General features: G+C 45.0%; 1 protein-coding gene across 1 annotated transcript; it reads right to left on the bottom strand.

The window, feature by feature from the left end:
• Positions 1 to 726: 726 nt before the first annotated feature.
• Positions 727 to 13,573, bottom strand: LOC114589297 (transmembrane protein 47-like). The gene is made up of 3 exons (XM_028715574.2): positions 13,156 to 13,573; positions 3,188 to 3,328; positions 727 to 1,494 (listed from the first exon to the last, which is right to left on the bottom strand). The coding sequence occupies exons 1-3, from the start codon at positions 13,358 to 13,360 to the stop codon at positions 1,313 to 1,315; spliced, it is 528 nt and encodes a 175-aa protein (XP_028571407.1). The 5' UTR covers positions 13,361 to 13,573; the 3' UTR covers positions 727 to 1,312.
• Between the last annotated feature and the right edge of the window lie 10,137 nt (positions 13,574 to 23,710).

The raw sequence follows: 23,710 nt of genomic DNA, 5'->3' as shown, positions 1-23,710 counted from the left end.
GTTGTGGTCATTATATTCTTTGTATAACAAGGTGATAAAGAATTTACCTTTATAAACAAAACAGCTGAAGTGAAATCTAGTCTTTCTCCATTAGCTGTTGAAAAATCATCTCGGCTTCTACATTCAGGTTGTTTCATTTGTTTTAACAGAGTAAGCCATGTGATATCAATTTATGAAGAAGTCAGTCTGGGTAGAGCATCTGCTTAGGACACAAAAAGTCCCAGGTTCAATCCCTAGCACTGCAGGGAACACTCGTTTGAAATCCTAAGGTGCCACGTTAGTGTAGATGAGACACAGCCCACACGGTGTCCTCTAAATGCCTTGGAATACAACTCCCCTCATCCTTGAACAAATGACCATACTTGCTGGCGCTGATAGGAATTGTAGTCCAAAACATTTGGAGTCACTATGTTGCCTACCTCCAGTGTAGACAAAGCGAGCTAGATGGGCCAATAGGAGCATTTCCTATGTCCCATTTGTGTGTGTTTTCTCAAAGAGGCAAAGAAGTTGAATGGTGCTGCCTTCCCAGTTTCTCACCCATTGTGCAAGTAACATGAGTTTCCTTACTGATTTCAATCAATCTGATGTGACTGTTTCCATCTACATTGATACCTCCCCACCAACCCTGACCTTTTCAACTCCATTCTCTGCACAACTCCCCCCCAGGAATGCTGAGCTGTTCAAAGCTTTCACATACATACAACACAAAAACATGCACCATGGCAATCTCATTTTAATAGGTTGGTTTATTCAACTCTGCAGCTACACAAACCCACACACTTTTTGCACAGAGCAGGGACCGAGATCACCACCAGCAAACCAGTCTCTGTGCACTTCTGGTTTCCCAGGATCAAGTGGATTTACTACTGATACATTTACAGATCCAGTTGACTTCACCCTATGCTCCCCCACCTGTCTCCTGCACCACGTGAAAGGGTGTGTGCTAAGCACCTCAAAATAAAGGCAACCAAGTTCTACTTCAACACAGGGGGTTGTTCTCTTTAAAAATAAAGACAACGTTTCCTGCATAGAATAATAGAAACAAGCGAAAGATCTCAAGCTAGTTATTCTGTGGAGAAGTATGGCTCTTTTATAGTTTTTTGTTCCTCTAATTCTTTGAAGGGTGTCCAACTCAAGATCTCTGCATCTTCATTTTTCAAGGCGTCTGCCAGCATCTTGCCAAGATGAGGTGCACATCTGGAAGGGCCAAGTGTGCCAATCCACCACTCCTTTCCCCATTTCATCTCTCTCCTCTTGTCTACCAGTCTGGTCCCAGCAGTCTGATAATCCAGTCCAGCTCCATCTGCCTGCCTCAATAGTATGCATCTTCATACAAATCTGTGCGTAAGCAGTAAAGGATGGCAGCACCCAGCATGAAGACGGCAGATCCCCAGCCTAAGCCGTAGCCCCAGTTGAACTCGTGGTAGCTCTTCAGCATGCTGCTGTCGATGAATTTGATGGGGTAGAGGATTAAGGCACAGACATGCAGAACCACTAGACCAATCCAACAAAGAAAAAAGGTCTGTTAGAAATCCAAAGAAGGAAAATACACTTGTTCCATGGAGACTTGTTCGCAACACTGGGGAGATCAGGAACAACTGATCTCCAAGTCTGCCACATTCTTGTTTCTGTGTTTACCAACATTTAAGACAAGGCCATTAACCTTTAAAGCCCTATACGGCCTAGGATCCTCATACCTACAGGACCACCTCTCCTGGTATGTCCCACGGAGGACCTTATGGTCTTCAAATAAAAACATCTTGGAGATCCCAGGCCACAGGAAGGTTAGGCTGGCCTCGACCAGAGCCAGGGCTTTTTCAGCTGTGGCCCCGATCTGGTGGAACACTCTGTCACAAGAGACTAGGGCCCTCCAGGATGTGACATCTGTCTGCAGGGCCTGCAAGACAGAGCTGTTCCACCAGGCCTTTGGCCAAGCACAGTCTGACCCCCTCTCTCCTTCTGTAATCCACATAGAACTCTAGCCCAATGGTTGCCATTAATTTGATCCCGAATTGATTTTAGCATGTATTAGCAGGGGGTTGGACTCGATGGCCCTTGTGGTCTATTCCAACTCTATGATTCTATAATTAATTGACTGTGATTTTACGTACACTGTGCTATTTTTACTTGTTGTTAGCCGCTCTGAGCCCAGCTTTGGCTGGGGAGGGCGGGATATAAATAAAATAATAATAATAATTATTATTATTATTATTATTATTATGTCAAATATTGGTCCCCAAACACCTCTGTTCTGGAACGTTTTGGCTCCCAAAAACCAAAATGTTTTTCGGAAGTCGAACGTCCGATGAGTTTCCTGAATGGATATCATTCGACAACCAAGGTTTGACTGCATCATGATGCTTCTTTAAAAGTCATTGCTTTCCCAAAGAATCCTGGGAACAGCCACCCATGGCTCCTTTTGTGAGGAGGAAGGATAGGATATAAAGTCAATAAATAATAATAAGCAATAAGCTTGTTAAAGGTGCTGACAACTTTTTCCCCAACAGAGCTACCAATCTCAGAGTTCCCTAGGAAGAGGGATTGAGTGATTGTTAATCCACTCTGGGAAATGTAGCTTTGTGAGGGAATAGGGGCTGTCTAATTATTCTCAGCATCCTTAACAAACTACAGTCCCCAGGATTCTATTAGGGAAGTCAAGGCAGTTTAAAGTGGCATGATAGGGCTTTAAATGCCTGTTGTAGATTTGGCCCAAGTTCATCTGGAGTAAAAATGGAAAGGACAGCCATTGGCAATTAGCTAGGCCTTACCTACAGGTCCATTGTTGATGCTGCTTGGGTATCTGAAAGGGCATATTAGGCAAGCCCATCAAGAACTTGTAAGGTATTTTTTGAAAGAAGCAAATACACAATTGCAAAGAAATGGGGTGAATGGGAGGGGATTTAAGCTATAATGACTGTGCTTGAACATTGCAACAAAGCATAACATATATGGCTCCCACTTCACTCCTGGCCCAGCAGCAAAAGCAGTGAGCCTTGATATTTAGCCAATTTCTGATTTTAACTTTTCTATTTGGTTTTTATTGTGTGGTTTTATGTACAATTGTTGTAAACCACTCCGGTTTTATTTATTTTTATGAACAGTGGTATATAAATACATTTCAAATAAATAAATAAAAGCAGTATAGAAAGGAACTGATGTTACAGAAGCAGAGGTTAAAGATACGTACCAGCAGCAAAAAGGAGGATGGCAACAACCCGGTAATAGCGCTTATAGATCCCCAGGCAGAAGGAAGTCAGAGACAGGAGGAATGACAGCAGAGTAATGGTGGCTGCCGTCAGGATTAACACCAAAGCAGCTATTTGCCAGTCTGTAGGAAGGGAAAGGGGTGGGATAAGGAACAACTGTGAAAAAGACTCTCAAAGCACTATCAACAGATATGAGGGTCTTGTTTAGTCACCAAGAAACCTAGTGACATACACATATGCTGTTTTAGATCACAGTTTGTCAGCTCAAGGACCACATTTCCGCCTGGGACACTTTCCGAGGGCCACATGCCTTTGGTGGGTGAGGCCAGGGTGGAAGTGAGCAGAGGAATACAATAAATGTGAATTTTGCCTTTGTGTGGTAGGCTGGTTTCTACACACAAACACAAACCCCACGCTGTCCTCCATTCCAGCAAGCAAAAGGCATGGTCAGTGTTCAAGGACACATTCTAGCTATGCTAAAACGCTTGAGGAGTTTATAATAAAATTGTTAAAAAGGAGGATGCAGGGCAGGGCTGATGAGGTGTGTGTGGCCTGGAAAGAATCTTGAGGGCCAAGAGGGTAGGTGGGCTGCCATTGACCCCTGGGCCTGAAGTTCCCCATCTCTGTTTTAGAGCCCACAAAGCAAAAATCCCCAAGGAAGAGGGATGGATTGTTAAACGATGCTGGAAATTCTGGCTGTGCAAGCGGAATAGCGGTCTTGGCACTCTTAAAAAACCAGTTCCCAGGGTTCTTTGGATTGTTTATAAAATTGTGTGAGATTGGTTTAAATGTATAGATGGGGCCTGTCTCAGCAAAAAAAACCCCAATACAGTGGCACCATAAGGCAGGCTTCCTCAAACTCGGCCCTCCAGATGTTTTGAGACTACAATTCCCATCATCCCTGACCAGCTAGGGATCATGGGAGTTGTAGGCCAAAAACATCTGAAGGGCTTAGTTTGAGGAAGCCTGCCTTAAGGTCTAACTTATGCACCTTACTAATTTTTAGGGCTCTATTGTTTCTGCAGAAGTGTAGCAATCAGTCCTTGAGAATCCACTTACCCAACCCAGTTGCTGAACACAGCTTCCCATCAGCCAATAAGTTGCACAGACTCTGGCTCCATCTTGGCTGGATATACAAATTCGGCTATTCATGTGTATAGACATTTACTCTATAGCTCTGCCAAGGCATCCTGCTCCTCCCTTCTGCATAGGTGCTTCTACTTTGGCTGAGTAATCACTGGCACTCACAGCCTGATCACTGGAAGCTGAGAGAACGAATGCTTATTCTAACAGAAATAAGAGCTGAATTTCCAGCCAAGTTGCCTGCTTGATGCATAAATCATTTATCCTGTGATACAAAGTGAGAAAGGCAGAGCCTACAGACTTGTCTAGTCATGGAAATGTGAAGTTGTGTTTCTCACCTCCAAACCTAACGCAGAGTATCCCCAAGGGCCCCCACCCCATTTTGTATTTATTGAGGACATAGATCATTCAGGTCTCTGACCATCTGGGGTCCTCTATGACCATCCCAGTATCGGCCATGAGAGCTTTAAAAAAGGGGAGAAACTAGGTTTTGAAAGACCTTCAATGCAGGGGGTATAAGTGAGGCATCACCTTCCCTGCTTCTAAGATTCCCAGACCTATCTGGCTGGCTGCTATCTGCAAACAAATGGCAGGACTAGACATAAAATCACATAAAACATGGGGCAAGCTTGTTTTCTCCTGCTTCAGAGGGTAGGCCTCAAACCAATGGCTTCAAGTTACAAGAAAGGAGACTGCGACTAAACATCAGGAAGAACTTTCTGACAGAAGGAGCTGTCCAATACTGGAGCAATCTCCCTCCAAAAGTGGTGGTCTCTCCTTCCTTGGAGGTTTTTAAGCAGAGGCTGGATGGCCATCTGTCATGTGTTATCTAGTCGAGATTCATGCATTGCAGGGGGTTGGACTAGATGACCCTCAGGGTCCCTTCCAACTCTAAAAGTTCTATGAGCATATTACTGTGAACATCCAGCAAGCATCCAACAAGATTCTTCTATGTTCTTATTTCCCTGAGCCTGAAAGGGCAGCATACTCTGGGCCTTTGGCTGCTGGGAGGTTGCCACACCAAGCAGACAGAGCCATAGATCAATGGACCATCTACCTCAGTATTGTCTACACTGACTGGCAGCAGCTCTCCAGAGTTTGGGGCGGAGGGTCTTCCCAATATGTCAAAGCTGCAGAACTGAACCTGGGCCTGAACCTCTGCCATCGAACTGTGTTTCCCCCCAAAATGCTTTGTATGCAGAAGGTCATGGGTTCAGTCCACAGCATTTCCAGGTAGAAATGGAAATTTCTGCTATTGAAACCCTGGAGAATTGCGGGCAGTCAGTGCAGACAATACTGAGTTCTACAGACCAGCAGATTGACTTGATATAAGGGAGTTTCCTATATCCCTGCCTCCCTTGGCAAGCGGAAGACCAAATTGGCCCTATCCTTCACAGATAAAGGAGCAGTAGCTGCGGGATACTAGCTCCCTCTCCTCCCCTCCACTCTGCTTCAACTACCAATTTTTCTGGAACTGCTGTGGTGATGGAGATAGCATACTCTGTCCCCATTCATCACCAGTGAGAGGAGTATATCTGTGTGTGAATATTGGTTTTTAAATATTATTACAACCTGTCATCTGTAAGCACTTTGAAAATCATTTGATTGCAAGGTGTGGATATATATATAAAACCAACCACACCTTGCAATATATATTTATATGATTTGTCGGGAGGTGAGCTTGCATAGCTAGCACAGTGTGATGCTGTGCATGTACGAATTAGGAAAAAATAAGGCATAGGCTTCAGCTTCCGGGGAATCCCACTTAAACAAACTAAGTAAGTAAAACAACTCCAAATTCCTAGCCCTTGCGACTATGGAAGCCACATTGAAAGCATGCAGACAAATACCTGCTGATTCTCAGAGTGCAGAGGCATACTGAATAAGACCCAGAGGGCAGGTCTTCAGAACCCTGCGCAGCTGCTTACTGCCCTCCCCAGTAAGAAATGCAAAATTATGCAAATTAAGGAACTTTGCCTATTTCTGCTTGTATATGCATGCATGATTTATAGAGACCACAGGAAAGGTCAGTGGAATCAAACAATACATGCAGCTTCAGTCAGCATCAGTCACCTATACCAGGAATATATTTAATTTTCTTCCATAGTCTAATGGCACATCTTCAGCGTAAGCAACAAGACAAGGGAAAGGCAGCATAAGGGGGAGTTGATAAAACAGCTTTCTAAGCAGACACATGGATAAAGCATATCCTGGGATGGGAATGATTCTGAACCAGGTTGGAACAACAGAAATAAGCTAGTGAATCATCTGGAATCACAGGCCCTTTTACTATCTGCCTATTGTGACAACAAAGGACTGGTTCCCAGTTCCTATTAATCAGCAGTTAATTGTGACCAAGTCAGATGCAGCAGCAAGAGGTCTGTTTAACTTTAGGGACATCTGTGGGGCAAGGAGAAAGGGGCCTCCTCTTTGAAGGATGACCCGGCTAAATTCCCACAACGTTTCTGCCCAGCTCTTCTCCACAGCTTTTAAAATAATAGCTGCACAGGAGTGCAGTTCGATAAACTGTGACTCTAGAGCAGCCTTCCTCAACCTGGATGCTTTGAACTACAGTTTCCATCACCCCTGACCCCTGACCCATGCTGGCTGGGGCTGATGGGAGTTGTGGTCCCAGCAATCTATAGAACAGAGCCAGATTAAGACCTTTAGAGGCCCTCCAACATGTTGAGGCCCCAAACTGGGATGCCCTTCTTCCCGACCATACTCCCATGCAAGCCACATGACCTGCATGAGATCATGGAGCCCAAAAGATGTGCTTTTCTGGGGCCATGATCTTGCATCCACACAAGCAGTGCCATATTTATGTACAGTATAAGCTAAACAAGCTATAGCTTAGGGCCCCACTCTCTCGGGGCCCAAAAAAAATTTAAAGGAAAAAAAGTGTTTGCATTATTAAGTTTGTTATGAATAAAAAATCAGTATAAATTAGAGCTTTATAATTATTTCACTATTAATATACTTCTTAATTGTATTTCAGTTCAACAATTACTTTGATAAAATACATATTTTGTTATGTGCAAATGGATTTTGATACCTATTAGGTCCATAAATTACCATATAGCTTATATTCAGCACAAAAAACAGCGACAATTTGTTGTTGACAAAGGACAGCTGGACATATAAAGGGCCCCATTACCTTCAGTAGCTTAGGGCCTCATCAAACCTAAATCCGTCCCTGCACACGAGATCACAGCCTCAATAAAGCACTTTTTCAGGGTGAGATCATGGCACCCCAAATGGCCACTGTGCTCTCATGGAGAAAAATGGGATGTTCTGGTTTTTCCAGGACACTTGCGAAGAATGGTACACTATAAGTACATGCTTACTCTGCCTACTGGATAATCCAGTACTGACCTGGGGAGCACCAGGCTGGGGGAGCTGCTCTAGAGTCTAGACATCCTGGTCTTGTGGCGGAAAGGGGGTGGGCAACTGTCTTACGTCCTCCCCCGCCCCTTTACATGCTGATGTGTATTGTATTGTTCAAAGTGTGGCAAGCAAACCCAGCTGCTGTCAGGGTTCCTATGACTACTTCCTGCAGATGCTAAGAATGTCAAACTATTCACTTCCCCAACAATGAGATGCTGGACAGGACACACTACGAGGCTATCAGCAGACAAGACAGCCTTTGCAACTATGGTCACATCCACACCATCCGTTTAAAGCATATGACTTCTCCCAAAGAATCCCCAAAGGGGACTGCAGTGTGGTAAGGGCACAGGGAACTGCAACTCTGTGAGGGGTAAAACTACAGCTCTCATTGTTCTTTGGGGAAAGCTTTAATGCAGGGGTCAGCAACCTTTTTCAGCCGTGGGCTGGTCCACTGTTCCTCAGACCATGTGGGGTACTGGACTATATTTTGGAAAAAATAATAATGAACGAATTCCTATGCCCCACAAATAACCCAGAGATGCATTTTAAATAAAAGGACACATTCTACTCCTGTAAAAACACACTGATTCCTGGACTGTCCGCAGGTTGGATTGAGAAGGCAATTGGGCCGCATCCGGCCCCCAGGCCTTAGGTTGCCTACCTCTGCTTTAATGGATGGTGTGGATGCAACCCAAGGAAGGCAATTGACAGCTGCTTCAATGTTTACGTGACATCCCCTGCACTCCTTTCACCACCACAAACACCTCAATTTCGAACCAGACTTACTGAGCATGCTCCAGTATGTGTTTCTAGTAGGACTGCAGCTCTTAGGAACTGTCAGCCCAGGACTTAGAAAAACAAAAACAGAACCATACAGAGCAACTGAGTCACCACTGCTCACCATCCTGTTCCTGGCACAGCTGGGAGGACTCAGAGGTTCCGCCGCCACCTGTGAGGCATCCCCGCATGCATCAGGCCCTAACTGATCCAAGATCCACAGAAGAGCTTTCCGGATAAACAGAACAATTTTCACTATGCCAGAAGTGGTTTAGAGAGCAGGGTGGCCTTTGCCTCCATGGGAAAGGCAGCTACACTTTGGATGCCAGAGGGAGAGGGAGGAGCTTTCTCATCGGAGATGGGTGGAAATGCTAGATTTAAAAATAAAGTGAAATTTTTATTTGTTTTGCTGAAGGCCTGCTGTAGGGACAAGGAACCAAGCACAGGGAATCATGATTTGATCTAGGCATTTGGGCTTAACCCATCTGTGGGATTTGAATTCAAGTACAGTAGCTACAGGGGAATTCTCAAACCTGAATCAGGCGTGGGGGGCCATTCAGCCTTCCAGATGTGCCTCAGCAACAACTCGTCAGCCCCTGCAAGCATGGCCAAAGGCCAGAGATGACAGCTGTTTTCAGCAACATCTGCAGGGCTGCAGGTTCCCCAGACAAGTGCTACATCCCTACTGAATACCTTCACTGTTCCAGCTCCACCAGCACCCTCAGCTGTCAGCCCTTGCTCTCTTTCTCAAGCTGCTTTTTGTCTCAGGAGAAGACTGGAAAAGTCGGTTTCCCAGTTCTAACTTGCAGCAGAGAAAAAGCAGACTTTTTTTTTACTATAGAAGCTTGAATTGAAGAATCTCTACATGGAACAAAAATGGACCTAACTGCTGCAAATTTGGATGGGTGTGTAGGGTTATGGGTGTCTGCAGGATTATTATTTTTCTGGCGGAGGGCAGGGTAGTTAAAAGCTACAAATAAACAAACACATGCAACTGAAAAGTGGGAGCATGCAGGTTTCTCATAGAACAAAAGAAAAGTGCCTGCACATTTTGCCTCGTATCACAGGTCCTACAAATGCTAAAAGCTCTCTTTTCAAACTGAACGCTGTGGAATCTGGGGATCACGCTTCATCTAAGGCAAGGGCAACTGACCTCTCTATCACCTCATCCACCCTTCCTTCATGGGGACTCACAATCTGAGTTCCCCCAAACCCCTCTTCTATGAAGTCGCCTACTCCTCAAGCTGAGCAGGGGAGAGCAGAAGACAGTGAAGGACTCTAGCCAGTAAGCAGGTGGTCAGCAGAAGAGCCTGACAATAAATCACAGGTTTGAGCTCCAGAGCGCAGCCTGGATAGCAAATGCCACACATCTGTTACTCTCCTTGCGAAGACTAAAGAGCCTTCACACCCAAGACAAATGTCAAACACTTCTCTCCTCCTCCCCACCTACCCACCCCCCCGCAGCCATTTCCAATTTGCAGGCTTGAATTGCTGCGAAAAGAAAAGAAACATGCCTTTGCAAGGAGTTCCCCAGCTGCCTCCCCCAGCACCTGTCGCATTTCTGATTATTGTGTCTCTGGCTCTACTGCCAAAACAATAGAGGAAAAGCAAATGACAGCGCTTGTTCAATAGGTAATTGGCCCTGTTGTGCCATTAGGTGGTAAGCCCCGTGCTATAAACTAGGGAGAAGGTGGTAGCAGCAAGCTACTTTAAGAGAATCTGAAAAAAATTAAGAGGCTCACACTTAACCTTCAGGTATTCACTGTACCTTGATGCCTTATGAGGAATGGCTAAGGGAGCTAGGCATGTTTAGCCTGGAGAAGAGGAGGTTAAGGGGTGATATGATAGCCATGTTCAAATATATAAAAGGATGTCATATAGAGGAGGGAGAAAGGTTGTTTTCTGCTGCTCCAGAGAAGCGGACACGGAGCAATGGATCCAAACTACAAGAAAGAAGATTCCACCTAAACATTAGGAAGAACTTCCTGACAGTAAGAGCTGTTCGACAGTGGAATTTGCTGCCAAGGAGTGTGGTGGAGTCTCCTTCTTTGGAGGTCTTTAAGCAGAGGCTTGACAACCATATGTCAGGAGTGCTCTGATGGTGTTTCCTGCTTGGCAGGGGGTTGGACTCGATGGCCCTTGTGGTCTATTACAACTCCATGATTCTATGATTCTATGAAACTTACACTGAGGCAGCAAGCAGGTCTCACTTCCACCCCTTTCACCTAGTGAAAAGGCCACAACCCTTTCTAGGAAATCTACTGCCTTACCGACCACCATTCATGCCTCCCTAACTGGAAGCTAGGCTACTGTCATGTATGTACCTGGGGCTCCCCTTGAGGCCCGCTTGCAAATTTCAGAAGATTCATTAGCTGGCAGGCCAGCTCCCAATGGAGGTTGACTTGGATGTGATACCAGAGCGCTCTTTATTGCAGCCTCCAATAACTCAGGCTGTGTAGTGGAACCCAGGTTCAAATCTCTATTCCCTTGGTAACCTTTGGACAGTCACTCTATTTCTGCACAGCCTACCTTACAATGGTGATGAAGGAGAGAGAAAAAAAGTGGGTGTGTACAGGCTGCTTTTAAAAATAAACAGTTATTCCAAGATCCCTGCTTTCCTGGAAATATTTTTTTTAATAGAAAAACAGAAGTAAGACATTTGCAACAGAACAAGTGGCCATGCCCCAAAGAGCCAAGAATACAGTCCTAACAAGTTACAGCTGCCAGAAGTCAAAATCCCTGGACACTGCTGCGATGGGAACTTCTTTACAGTCTTGGCAAACCAGATTTACTTACACCAGGGAAGTCCTCCTTTTAACCCAAACCCTTCTGCTGAGTGAACCTATGTACTAACGCATACACAGCCCAAAATCCTACAGCTTCATCTGAACTTAGGGCCTTTCCAGACTGGGTTTTTTTTGGGGAGGGTGTATTCTATAACATGTCACTGGCGCAGTAATACTACATTTAGTTCCACTTTATTAATGATCTTGTGATGCTTCCTCACTGTTTCTGCACTACTGCCATCTGCAAGGGCAACTTGCACCATGACTGAAGGAGAGCAGGCCAATTACCTGCCCCCCCAAAAAAGAAAAAAACCATTTATGGTATGAAAAGTTACAGGATTTCAGCAGGAAGCTATGTGATATGCACTGACAAAGCAGTATGTTCACCCAAAAACTTCTGCTAGCACACACAGTACCGAAAGCAGAATTGAATGTGACCACCCTGATACCACCATGAGCATGTTACCATTATGACTTACTTTACCAGTATGTCAAAATCAATGCTGCTTCAGGAATGGTCACTGCAATTATTTTATATATACAGTGGTACGAACGGGATCCGTTCTGGAGCCCTGTTCGCATCTAGAAGTAAACGTAAGTAGCGATGGCACGTCTGCACACAGGCGCACCGCTTTTCACTGCTTCTGCGCATGCACGTGGCGTCATTTTGAGCATCTGCACATGCGCAAGCGGCGAAACCCAGAAGTAACGCGCTCCGTTACTTCCGGGTTGCCGAGAAGCGCAACTCGAACGCGCTCAACTTGAAGCGTCTTCAACCCGAGGTATGACTGTACTGTATTTCGGCTGCAATCCCATGTACAGTACACTTACCCAAGGGGTAAGTCTTGTGTGCTTACTTCTGAGTTAGTCACATTTAGGATCACACTCTCACTCTCAGTGGTGCACAAACCTTCTTTATGACAACCTTGATACAGCTGCTGGCCTTCTAAGGCTACACAACAAAATAGTTTGTTGTCCAGATGGCTTCAATACCAAGCTAGCTTCCTTTCCCCCCCTTACAGACCCTCATCCCTCTTTGATTTAACATCTGACCTGCTCAACAACTTTCTTTGCTGGTGGCACAGCTCTGGTCTCCAACAGAAGAGAACACACCCACACCCAACATCTGTCGATTGAAGAGATTGCCTCACACAGCCTAATGGTAGCACTGGCCTCTGACTCCACTGCTTATGTTTTATGCATGCATATGGAGTGTGGCTGGAGAAGATTGCAAGTCTTAAAATACACACAAACAAACCCACACATGTAGGCACATAGGAATCTGCCTTACACCAACCCGGACCATTGGTCAATCTTGCTCAGTACTGTCCACACTGACTGAATAAACTTGGGGTGCTCTGCTTTCAAGTTGGATGCTGTACCACTGTGCTGAAGACAGCAGGTGCCTGAGATCACACTAACCCACCCCCAACACCCTGGCCTGCTGGATGTTGTGCATATATATGACCTTTTAGATGCTGCTGGAACACAATTCCCATTCTCCCTGACTATGCTGGCTGGGACTTGTAGTCCAACAGTATCAGGGAGCAGGGCGGCGGCGGCGGCGGGGCATGTTCTCCATCTGTTCAATGCAGAAAGCTGCCTTACACCAAGTCAGACCACTGGTCCGCTCAACTCAGCATCTTCTGCCTTAGTATTCTTCAAGATAACACTCCATGCAGTTGATAAAAGTATATTCTAGTTCTCAGGAGCTGATGCCATTAAATTCCCATTTGGTGGGATGAGGCAGGATTTCGATTTTGGAAAATGCCTAAAGAATAAATACTGTATAGCAATACTTTGCCCGCCCGCCCCCCCCCCCCCGTCTTTTCCCAGGCGCAACCAAGTCTCTTTGCTGCCCGACTCCTCGTGCATGTTTCCAGCATTTCTAACTCTCCCCGGGGGCCCCTTACCAGTCTGGAGGGTGGAGCTGCACTCCCAAACATCATCCCGGGCTTGCATACAAGACACCCAGAGGGAGCGGGAGTAGCGCTCCGACGTGACCCAGGCAGGGCTCAGAAGGGCGGCCACGTCTAGGGCGAGAGCGATGAAGGCGCACAGCAGGGCTATCAGCTTGAAAGGACGGAGCAGGAAGCCGTCCTCATCTGCGGCCGACATCCCCACGAACTGCTTTGGCACGGGTGAGAAACCGTCTGCAGACGCGAACAGGATTAGGAAGAAGGCGCCCGTCGGCTGGATGTCTGTCTCCGAGAGCGCACCGATATCTGCGGCAGCTACTGGCTCTGCAAAGCTTTGGAAAGGTGGAGGAGGAGGAATAGCGCACCCGGGACTATCGGACCTGGCTAGACTCTGCAAAGTTTGCAAAGCAGCGGCCCCGCGTGTCCCTCCCAGCCCCAGATCCCACCCCTTTGACCCCGCCCCAGGCACTGTCCGGTGGGGGGGAAGCTCTCCGGATCCTAGAGGCAGCTGGACTTTCCTGGACGATGAAGCTAGGGCTGTCTGTCTCTCTGCACCAAACTGACTTTTTCCTTTCTCCCTCTATCAAAGACACCTGTTCCGTTAACAGCTGCATGGCAGGCTGGAATCATAAGCAAGCTCTTCGCGCGCCCTGATTATCCGTGCGAAGAAGGCTACACCCGATTAATTTCTACCTGTCGCAACAGGAGTGGGGGGGAGGGAGAGTGCGGAGAGTAGCAATCCAAACTGGAAGGGAGAAGCTGCTCGCCCCCTTTTGTATAGTTTCCGAGCTCAGAACCCCTCTATTTATCAAAGGGTACCTTGACTTGTACTGTATATGCATTAGATCTGAACTGAAGAAGGATTGAGGTAACAGGTGATTTAATACTGGTCCAGTAAATAGCCCCCACGATTATGATGGGAGTAGAGGGAGAATAACAATAAACTTCATAATCATTATCACATTTATATCCTGCCTTTCCCACCAACAAGCTCAAGGCTGTCTCCCCCAGCCCCCCCCCCCATCCTGCTGCTTGAGGGAAAGGACAAAAAAACCATAGAATTGTAGAGCTGGAAGGGGCTACCAAGGGTCATCTAGTCCAACCCCCTGCAATGCAAGGGTGGCAAGATAGCGGCCACTCTCCATTCTGGAAACGGAAGCCAAATGAACCAGCAGTTGACTCTTACTTAGGTGCTAGTGAGAGAGATGGATAACTTTGCTGCACCTGAGACAGCATGCCAGGTTAGGGAGCTGGGAGCTTAGACTGAGCAGCCATGGGGCTACCCTGGCTGTCCTCAACATCTGCTGCTTGAGGTATTTGCCTCCTTTTGCCCCATGGTAGAGCTGGTCCTTCTGCTCACTTTATCTTCTTCACAGGTTCCCTGTTTTTCTTTTATGTATTAAGGTTGCCCTTTTAGGCTATAGCTTTCACAAGACAGCTATTACAATATTTAGTTTTACAATATGCAAACCAAAATAGTTTATTAGGATTATGTTCTGCTGCAACACACCTGTGCACTTCTCTTGCATGTGCAGACATGGTACTTTGGTTAGAGCCAAATTCCATGGCATTTAGAAGCCTATGTAGATTTGGGAGAGAACTCTCAGAACTGAAAATTTGTGGGCTAAACCACAGAGCCTAGGGCTTGCCGATCAGAAGGTCGGTGGTTCAAATCCCCGTGACGGGGTGAGCTCCTGTTGCTCGGTCCCTGCTCCTGCCAACCTAGCAGTTCGAATGCACGTCAAAGTGCAAGTAGATAAATAGGTACCGCTCTGGCAGGAAGGTAAATGGTGTTTCCATGCGCTGCTCTGGTTTGCCAGAAGCGGCTTAGTCATGCTGGCCAATGACCTGGAAAGCTGTACACCAGTTCCCGCAGCCAGTAAAGCGAGATGAGCGCCACAGCTGCAGAGTCGTCTGCAACTGGACTAACAGTCAGGGGCACCTTTACCTTTACTTGTAGAAAAGAGTTGTACAGTGGTACCTCTGGTTGTGAACGAGATCTGTTCCGGAAGGCCGTTCGCAACATGAAAAGAGCGTGACCCACAGCAATATATCTGCGCACATGTAGGTTGCGATTCGCTGCTTCTGCGCATGCACGTGATGTCATTTAGCGCTTCTGCGCATGTGCGAGTGGCGAAACCCGGAAGTAACCCTTTCTGGTACTTCTGCGTCGCCGCGGGACGTAACCTGAAAGAACGTAACATGAAGCAAACGTAACCTGAAGTATGACTGTATTTCCTTAGAAACACTGGTGAATGCTCAGTGGACAATAGTTGTGGAATCTGTGGGGAGTATTTTTGGCAGGGGGAGGAGAAATGGGTCTGCTTGATCTGGGTCTGGGGTCTAGGGGAACCTGGACTACTTAATATACTTTTCACACTATTATCAGTCACTTTTTACATCACAAGGTAATGCAGTTTTTAAAAGTTTTGAATTTTTCAATTGTCCAAATGCTTTTTTTGACCTTCCCATTTGGGGGTCTGGCTGCCCATTAAGAAAACAAAAATTTGCCTCTTTTGTTTGGATTCTTCCCTCCAAGTCACCAACCCTATTTCACCCCCTCCTCAAATGTTTTTTTTTTTCTGGCTGAACAATGCCTATTTCTTGCCTGGTTGGGGGACAATGAGAGGTGTGTGAATCTGTGTAGAAATTAGCCTTCTGGTAAAATTCACAATTATTGCTCTGCCCACTTTTGCTTCTTTCTGTGCCCCTCACTGACATGTGGTCCCTGAAAGGTTGTTCAGAATAAAATGTGGCCCTTGGTCTGAGAAACATCTTCCACTCATGATCTGAAGGCACTCCCATCACCATGTTGAGACTATTACATCCAGAATCTAACATTAATGAACTACACCACTGCTGAGTGACTGAAGAGAGACATCATTTGAAAAGTAATTTTCCAGCCTTCCCTTACCTAATTTGTCTGGAAGAATTATTTAATGTGCATGTTTGTTTGTTTTTAAAAAGTAAAGAAAGTAAGAAAAGGAGGGGGAGAGAAGGTATCATCTCAGTTGCAGTTTGCTGCACTATCATCATCCTCCTGCCTCCCCCAATTCATGTTCAGAAATGACAGGTGTAAGTTTTGCACAGTGGGGTATGCACTGCTTTGTTTTGTTTTGTGTCTATTAAACACCTCATCACCCCTTACCCTCCTTCAACCTCCTCTTCAGGAGCTTATAAATAGCAGGGCCAGCTGCCAGGGAGCCGTGAACTCGGTGAACCTGTTGTAACATTACCCAGGAAGGCAACAGAGAAGAATGGAATGCAAGTTCCCCTCTGACTCCCTGCCAGGTTATGCCAACTGCATGTGTGGGAAACCAATTCTTCCTATAGCTAAGCAAGTGGAATGACCTGGATGAGATGGTGCAAGAGGATGACATAGCGCAGACTGTCCCTTGTAGGGATATCAGCATCTACAAACTCACTCAGTTCAATGCACAAAAGGCAGGCTTGGTGGAATCATGTGGATTGGAGAAGTACAATATATATATATATATATATATATATATATATATATATATATATATATAGTGTGTGTGTGTATATATATATATATGCAGGTTTTGGTGTCCTCGGGTGTCTTCCCGTGTAAAAGTTGGGGTGTCTAGGCGACGTTTCGACGAGGTCTCACTCGTCATCCCAACTTTTACACGGGAAGACACCCGAGGACACCAAAACCTGCATTCCTGTACCCGTGAAAATCTACGAAAGCATATATATATATATATATACTGTACACACACACATACATACATATACATATATACACACAAACACAATACATATATATATATATATAGAAGTACAATATATATATGTGTGGATATAATAAAATGTTTCTTTTTAAAATGGGGGGAAGTTGTCAAAACAAGGGCTAAAATTGGTCAGAGGTCACAGAATGCTGACTGGTTGGGGGGGGGGGTGAGGTGCAAAACAGGTAGGGACAAAATGGAATGAAGCAGATAAACACCTGAATGGGTCAAGGCTGGTCCACCCATGAGGCAAATTGCCTCAGGCAGCAGGATATGGAAGCAGCAGATCCAGCCTCCAAGGAATGCATTGCCCATCAACTTTGGGGGGTTGGGCTGGCCCCCTCAAATATTTTATGGGGGCAAGCGACCTCAGCCCCGAGGAGTTGACTCCTATGTGTGCCATGATCTACTTTTTATCGATATCTGAGCTCAAGGTTCTGGTAGGTAGCTGTGTTGGTCTGACACAGTTGAAATAAACTTAAAAAATGTCCAGTAGCACCTTAGAGACCAACTAAGTTTGTTCTGGGTATAAGCTTTCATGTGCATGCACACTTCTTCAGATACAGTGGTACCTCGGGTTAAGTACTTAATTCGTTCTGGAGGTCCGTTCTTAACCTGAAACTGTTCTTAACCTGAAGCCACCACTTTTGCTAATGGGGCCTCCTGCTGCCGCCGCGCCGCCGTAGCACAATTTCTGTTCTCATCCTGAAGCAAAAGTCTTAACCCAAGGTAATATTTCTGGGTTAGCGGAGTCTGTAACCTGAAGCGTCTGTAACCCAAGGTACCACTGTACCCTGAAACAGAAGTCACCAGACCCTTATATATATGGGGTGGGGGTTTTCTCAGAAGGGTAGTAAGAGATGGGTGATTGACTCAATGGGTATAGTAAATCTGTTGATAAAAGCAAGGGATAGTGTGCAGATGACCAAAAATATAACTTTAGCATATTTAATGAGACAAGAATGCAATATCTCTATTCAGACCAGGTCTCTCCATAGTTTTCAGTTTAGTAATAAGTTGTAATTCAGCAACTTCTATTTCAAGTCTATTTCTGAAATTCTTTTGTAATAAGACAGCTGCTTTGAGATCCTGTATTGAATGTCCTAGGAGATTGAAGTGTTCTCCTACTGGCTTCTCTGTCTTGTGATTCCTGATGTCAGATTTATGTCCATTTATGCTTTGGCGTAGGGTTTGGCCTGTTTGTCCAATATAGAGAGCTGAAGGGCACTACTGGCATTTGATGGCATACACCTCAAGGTCTAAGAGATCAGATTTGAGAGTGGCTGAGAACAAGTTAATGGACAAGTTAATGAACAAGTTAATGACGAGGTCATTTCTTGAACCATCTGCTGAGGCTTTCTCTAAATGCCTCACGCTAGGGACCAAATTCTCCTGTCAGTTCCAGCTGCGGTCATATTTTTCAAGCTCATTACCACCACCAACATTCAATCTTCTTTCCAATGGAAAGAATCTCTTCTGCAAGCATTGCATCCAGCCCTCTAAGTATCACATTACCCTAATTACAGAGGCACACATGGCAATCCCACGGCCCATTATATTTGCACCTGGATGGGAAATGGGCTGTAGCCTTCTCCCACCACAGGCCAACCTACATGTTTCATCTCCTTACTAAGATGTCCAACTCCTAGAAGCACCCTTGGCTGTTTTGAAAATGGAGGCCCTCAAGACCATCATTGCATGTAGCCAACATGACCTGCCAGCAGCAGGATAATTGTGTGCAAGGGATGTTAAGAGGTCAAGCGTGACCACACCCTGCGCAAACTGAAAAAGTGCAGGAGGAAATTAAGACGTGAATGGCCAAGCCAAGCAACACTCCAAATGAGGCTGGTTCCTCTACATGTACTCTGGGTACTCTACCCATTTACCAGGGAAGCCACACATTATTGCTTCCAATCCCCAATGCACTGAGTTCAAAATCAGTACAGTGGTACCTCGGTTTAAGAACAGCCCTGTTTACGAACTATTTGGTTTACGAACTCCGCAAAACCAGAAGTAGTGTCCTGGTTTGCGAACTTTACCTCGCTCTAAGAATGGACTCTGAATGGTTGAAGGGCACTGGCGGCGGGAGGCCTCATTAGGGAAAGCACGCCTCAGTTTAAGAACGGTTTTGGTTTAAGAACAGACTTCTGCAATGGATTAAGTTCGTAAACCGAGGTACCACTGTATACTGAAAATCACAATCCTATTTAAAATCTGTTTGTACTGCACAATGCTAAAAAGGAGGATTTCCAAATACCGTATGTGGGCAACACCTGCAGGATCAGTCCTACCATTAGGCAAAGGGAGGCAGCCACTTCAAGCAGCAAATGCTGTGCAGGGGAGAAGCAAAATAGCCACCCCAGCCATTCTCTTCTTGGAGGGCAGCCCCGTAGGTATACTATTCAGCCTGTTTTCCCCTCCTAAAGTAGCATGTTGCCTCAGGTGTACCGTTATTGTTTGCGCCTCCTCCTATCAATGCTGCATTGCCTTGTTGTGTTAAAGGGATGTTCCAACTTACAACAGAGTCTCAAAATTGCTCAGTTAAAGGGTTTGAATTCCCCCCATTCTCAACATCTGAAGTTTATGCTCTTGAGACAGCTTTGGACAGGGTGCTTTGTGCATTGTCTCCACATCCTGCAGCTGAGATGCAAACCTGGGAATAGGCTATTCAGCCCATTGACAAAGAACCAAACTGACTAAGTGTCTTCCAAGGATTCTGGACCATCACATTACATCATCTGCTATCGTCCTCCCAATCTACCATGTGAAGGTGCATCCAGCATCACTTTTTGTAGGGCTTTAACATCATCCACAGACTTCATACTAAGAGCAAGTGCCTTTGAAATATCCTGTATTTTATTTGATAGGCCCTTAATTTATTCCCTTAAATGCTTAATTGCATTTAAGTTAAACCTTGTGTCAATTGCTTCGGAATATCATTAGGAGAGCCCCAGCCCTCTAAAATGATGCACATCATTTTCTGGGTCATTAGCAGACCGCCCCACAAAAATTAGGCCATTAACTGTCTGGGATTCCCATACACTACAAGATGCTTTTAATCCTTTTTTCTTTGGGTCTGTGGTCCTTGATTGCATAACACACCTGACCCCACAATTAGAAGACTTTCATGTTTTCATAAAGACATTTTTGCTCAATATGTCGACAACTCGAGTGTGGGCTCCTGGGCTAACCCATCATCTTAAAGCAGTGATGTCACCACCCCATTTATCAAGTCCCTGATCCATGAAAATAATCATTAGCTGAAGTTTCTCCAATCCCTGAAGAACTTTCTTGACAGCAAGACTGGGGGAAGAAACAGCTTTGCTGTGCCAAGCATAAACTTGGAAGACCAATTGCCATGCCAAGGATAAACTTGCTCAGCTTTAGCACACGTTGGAACAGAAAAAAAGGGAGAGGGAAGCAGCAGCCCCTTCCAGACCTGGATGCACTTTGGAAGTTTCTCAATGATCACAATGAGGATTAAAGGACAGCATTAGCAAAGTTGTCGGAGACACTGCTGTAAGAAACTGCAGCCACAGCTGTCCTTTCCAGACGCTTCCCATCAGCTCTTCAAACCCCTGGCTCTTATCTTCAAGAAGCAGGTGGTCACAGATAAAAGTTAAAGTGATCACTTTAAGCTCTGATTCTGAAGGACTTTAAAGTTTAGTGCTCAGCAGCAGCAGAGGCAGAAACAGGTTAAAGACCAAACTAGAGGTAAGGATGTGATTGCAGAATGATGTCACTCCCCCTACCAATCTTCAGATTATGGCACAAGGTGAAAAATCTGATAGGAAATCATTATATCTGTGATTGTTTTAAATCCGCATAATGCAAGCATAGCATTCCACAAAAGACATATAATCCAGCATATTAAGAGCGTTGGCACATATTTTAAAAATGTGTGGATAATAGCTAGTGAAATATCTAGAGCTGAGTAGTGTTCAGTGGCCAGCAAGGGAGAAGGCAATGCCTCATACAACTCTTACCAACTTCCCAAAGGAGAGGCAAATTGTAAACAGCCAGGACCAGCCCACCCTCCCTGCAGCAGCTTAGCTTCTTCATCTGCCTCCCTTATTCAGCATTCTCTTTTGGTGGCAAGGCAGAAATGTCTCCATAACTGTGATTGACATGGTCAATATACATAGATTTCTCAGTTATGCTGTGTGTAATGGACGTAGCAACCATTATTGTTGTCTATACTGAAGAGGGCTTTAGTGCTTGAATCCTGCTTGCTGGTTTTCCACAGGCATCTGGTTGGCTACTGTGAGAACAGGATGCTGGACTAGAAGAGCCATTGGCCTGATCCAGTGGGTTCTTCTTTGTTCTTACCTCCAGAACCCAGGAGGAAGGGGAGAAAAGTTATGATGTTGGGCTACATCTCCCCACATCCCTGATTACTGGCCAAGCTGGCTGGGGTTGATGGAAGCTGGAATTCAGTATCTAGAAGGCCACAGGTTCCTCATCTGTACTTTAGGTATTTAACAAACAACAGAGACGCGGACGATACCACAATTCTCTCTCATACCCAGGTCGGCCTTAGAAGATTCCTGAACTCGTTCTCTTTCTTTTGCCAGATCAACTCCCTGAGAATTAATTACCAAAAATCTAAAATTATGATTTCCCCCCCTAAAAGTCGTCAAATCATCAAATGGAGACTAAAAAATCATCCCATTGACCAGGTAAAATCTTTCAAATACTTAGGGATATTTTACCAGCCAAATTTAAACTGGACAACACACAGTCGTCAAATGATTATTCAAGCAGAATGCACTACATCAGCGATTCTCCATTCTTTTCTTCCTCAAAGGCAACCAGATGGTCCCTCCAGCAATAAATATATTTAATGCCAAGGTCCTTTATAATATATAATAATTAATTTTTCTCAGCTATTGTACAGTATTCCCATTTGGATACAAGCATTCAATAGAGAAGTTGAACAAATCCAAGCAACCCTTCTTCATAAGATCCTTGGTGCCCCTAAATGTGTAAGTTATTTAACCTTATGTGCTGAAACCGGCCAAAATCTGATGGAAACCAAAGCATGGCTCTCTACAATCAAGGCTTGGCTGAAAGTCCACTTTAGAACATCTAACTCCTTCTTAACCTCTATGCTTGAAGACCACATCTAATCTCATGGTACAGAGCAAATCAAGACAAAATCCTTAGTTTGGGCATTGTTCTCAAGAGCCTTGAAGCATGTGACGAAAATCACATTCCAATTAATCAAGCAGCTTCTGTGCGACCACAAAAGACAGCGCTTGTTACCTCACACTCTGAGATCTTGTTCTCTGGAGGCCTTAGGTATTACAACACCCTATGGAACCTGTGCCAGATACTTAAAGGATTTACTACTCCCTTCCCATCGAAGAGCCTTTATGCTTGTGAGATTAAATGCTTTCCCTTCTACCGTGACTAAAGGTAGATTCTCACACACTCCATATCAAGCCCGTTTGTGTCCCTGCAACCAAGAAGTACCAGACTCAATGGACCACATTCTTTTAGATTGCCCTTTACATAGCAGACCTTGCTAACTGATGCTGAGTAAAATGTTGGACCTCCAGCCCACAACTGGAAATCAAACGAGGTTTCTCCTGGCAGATCGGGACAAAGATACCACTGCTCTAGTAGCTTCCTTTTTAGCCACAATTTTACCCGAAATGGTTCCTAACGAACCATCCCTTCGGGAAATAGACAGGGAGTGGCAGAATATCTAAGTGCACATGACCACAGTGTGACCCTATAACCCTTGTCCTTTTAATTATCTCAGTGATTTGAAACGTTTTATATTGTGATGCCAATAAAGGTATTTGATTTGAAACAACGGAGACAAACACAATTGCAGATTCCCCTCATTTTCTCTCCAAGTTCAAATGTTTGAAAGCTCTTCCCTTTTAAAAAATCAACATTAGCTCAGCTGTGCCCCAAGGGCCATGTGGTGACAGGAAAAGCCTTCCAAGAATATCTTATCCAGCAGCTTTTTGAAATGGTTATGAACAAAACGTCACTGTGAAGAGATGGCCAGAAACATTATAACACTGTGCACTATTGTATTATTTATTTATTTATTTATTTATTTATTTATTTATTTATTTATTTATTTATTTATACCCCACATTCCCCAACAACAGGAATTTAAGGCAGCTGCAGCTTGTCACACTGGCCACGTGACCCGGAAGTGTCTGCGGACAGCGCTGGCCCCCGGCCTATAGAGTGAGATGAGCGCACAACCCTAGAGTCTGGCAAGACTGGCCCATACGGGCAGGGGTACCTTTACCTTTACCTTACAGATAAAATAAGAACAGCAAAAAACATAGGAAAAAAATCTGATGTCTCACTATTATAGATAATAACCTTATGACTTTTTGATAAATCTTCTTTGGGTGAGACTGTGAGAACCACTTCATCAGCATAAAGAATTATCTTAGTATCTAAAGAGCCATGTTAGATCCCATTGATGTGTACATTTTCTCTTACTGTTATAGCCGAAGCTTCAATCACAATGGCAAAGAGCACGGGGGGATAAAGGACATCCCTGACTAGCTCCTCTAGAGAGATTGCATGTTTCTGACATACCTCCATTTTCCATTACTGGAGCTCCAAAAGTCAAGTCCAACTGATGAGTTCTGAACCCATACTGAAATATTCTAATTCTTTAAATAATATTGGAATGCCTTTTCTATCTCATGGTATGGGAGAATATCTACTGTAAAGATGAGTACCCAGAATTCATTTATACGCCTAAACATTTCATTAGTTGCCCCATCTGAAATAATGTCAAAATGGGAGCAATTGATGAA

Source organism: Podarcis muralis, chromosome Z, assembly GCF_964188315.1.
Source record: "Podarcis muralis chromosome Z, rPodMur119.hap1.1, whole genome shotgun sequence".
NCBI lineage: Eukaryota > Metazoa > Chordata > Lepidosauria > Squamata > Lacertidae > Podarcis > Podarcis muralis.
The sequence above is the reverse complement of the archived record's forward strand: the minus strand, read 5'-3'. Positions and strand labels throughout refer to the sequence as shown.

What these genes read in the sequence shown, in the direction of transcription:
- LOC114589297 (XM_028715574.2), bottom strand. Translation starts at nt 13,360, where the DNA reads ATGTCGGCCGCAGATGAGGACGGCTTCCTGCTCCGTCCTTTCAAGCTG. An exon ending in CAGCTCCACCCTCCAGACTG is followed by an intron (nt 3,329 to 13,155) that starts GTAAGGGGCCCC and finishes CCCTTCCTACAG; the next exon opens with ACTGGCAAATAGCTGCTTTG. An exon ending in CATCCTCCTTTTTGCTGCTG is followed by an intron (nt 1,495 to 3,187) that starts GTACGTATCTTT and finishes GGATTGGTCTAG; the next exon opens with TGGTTCTGCATGTCTGTGCC.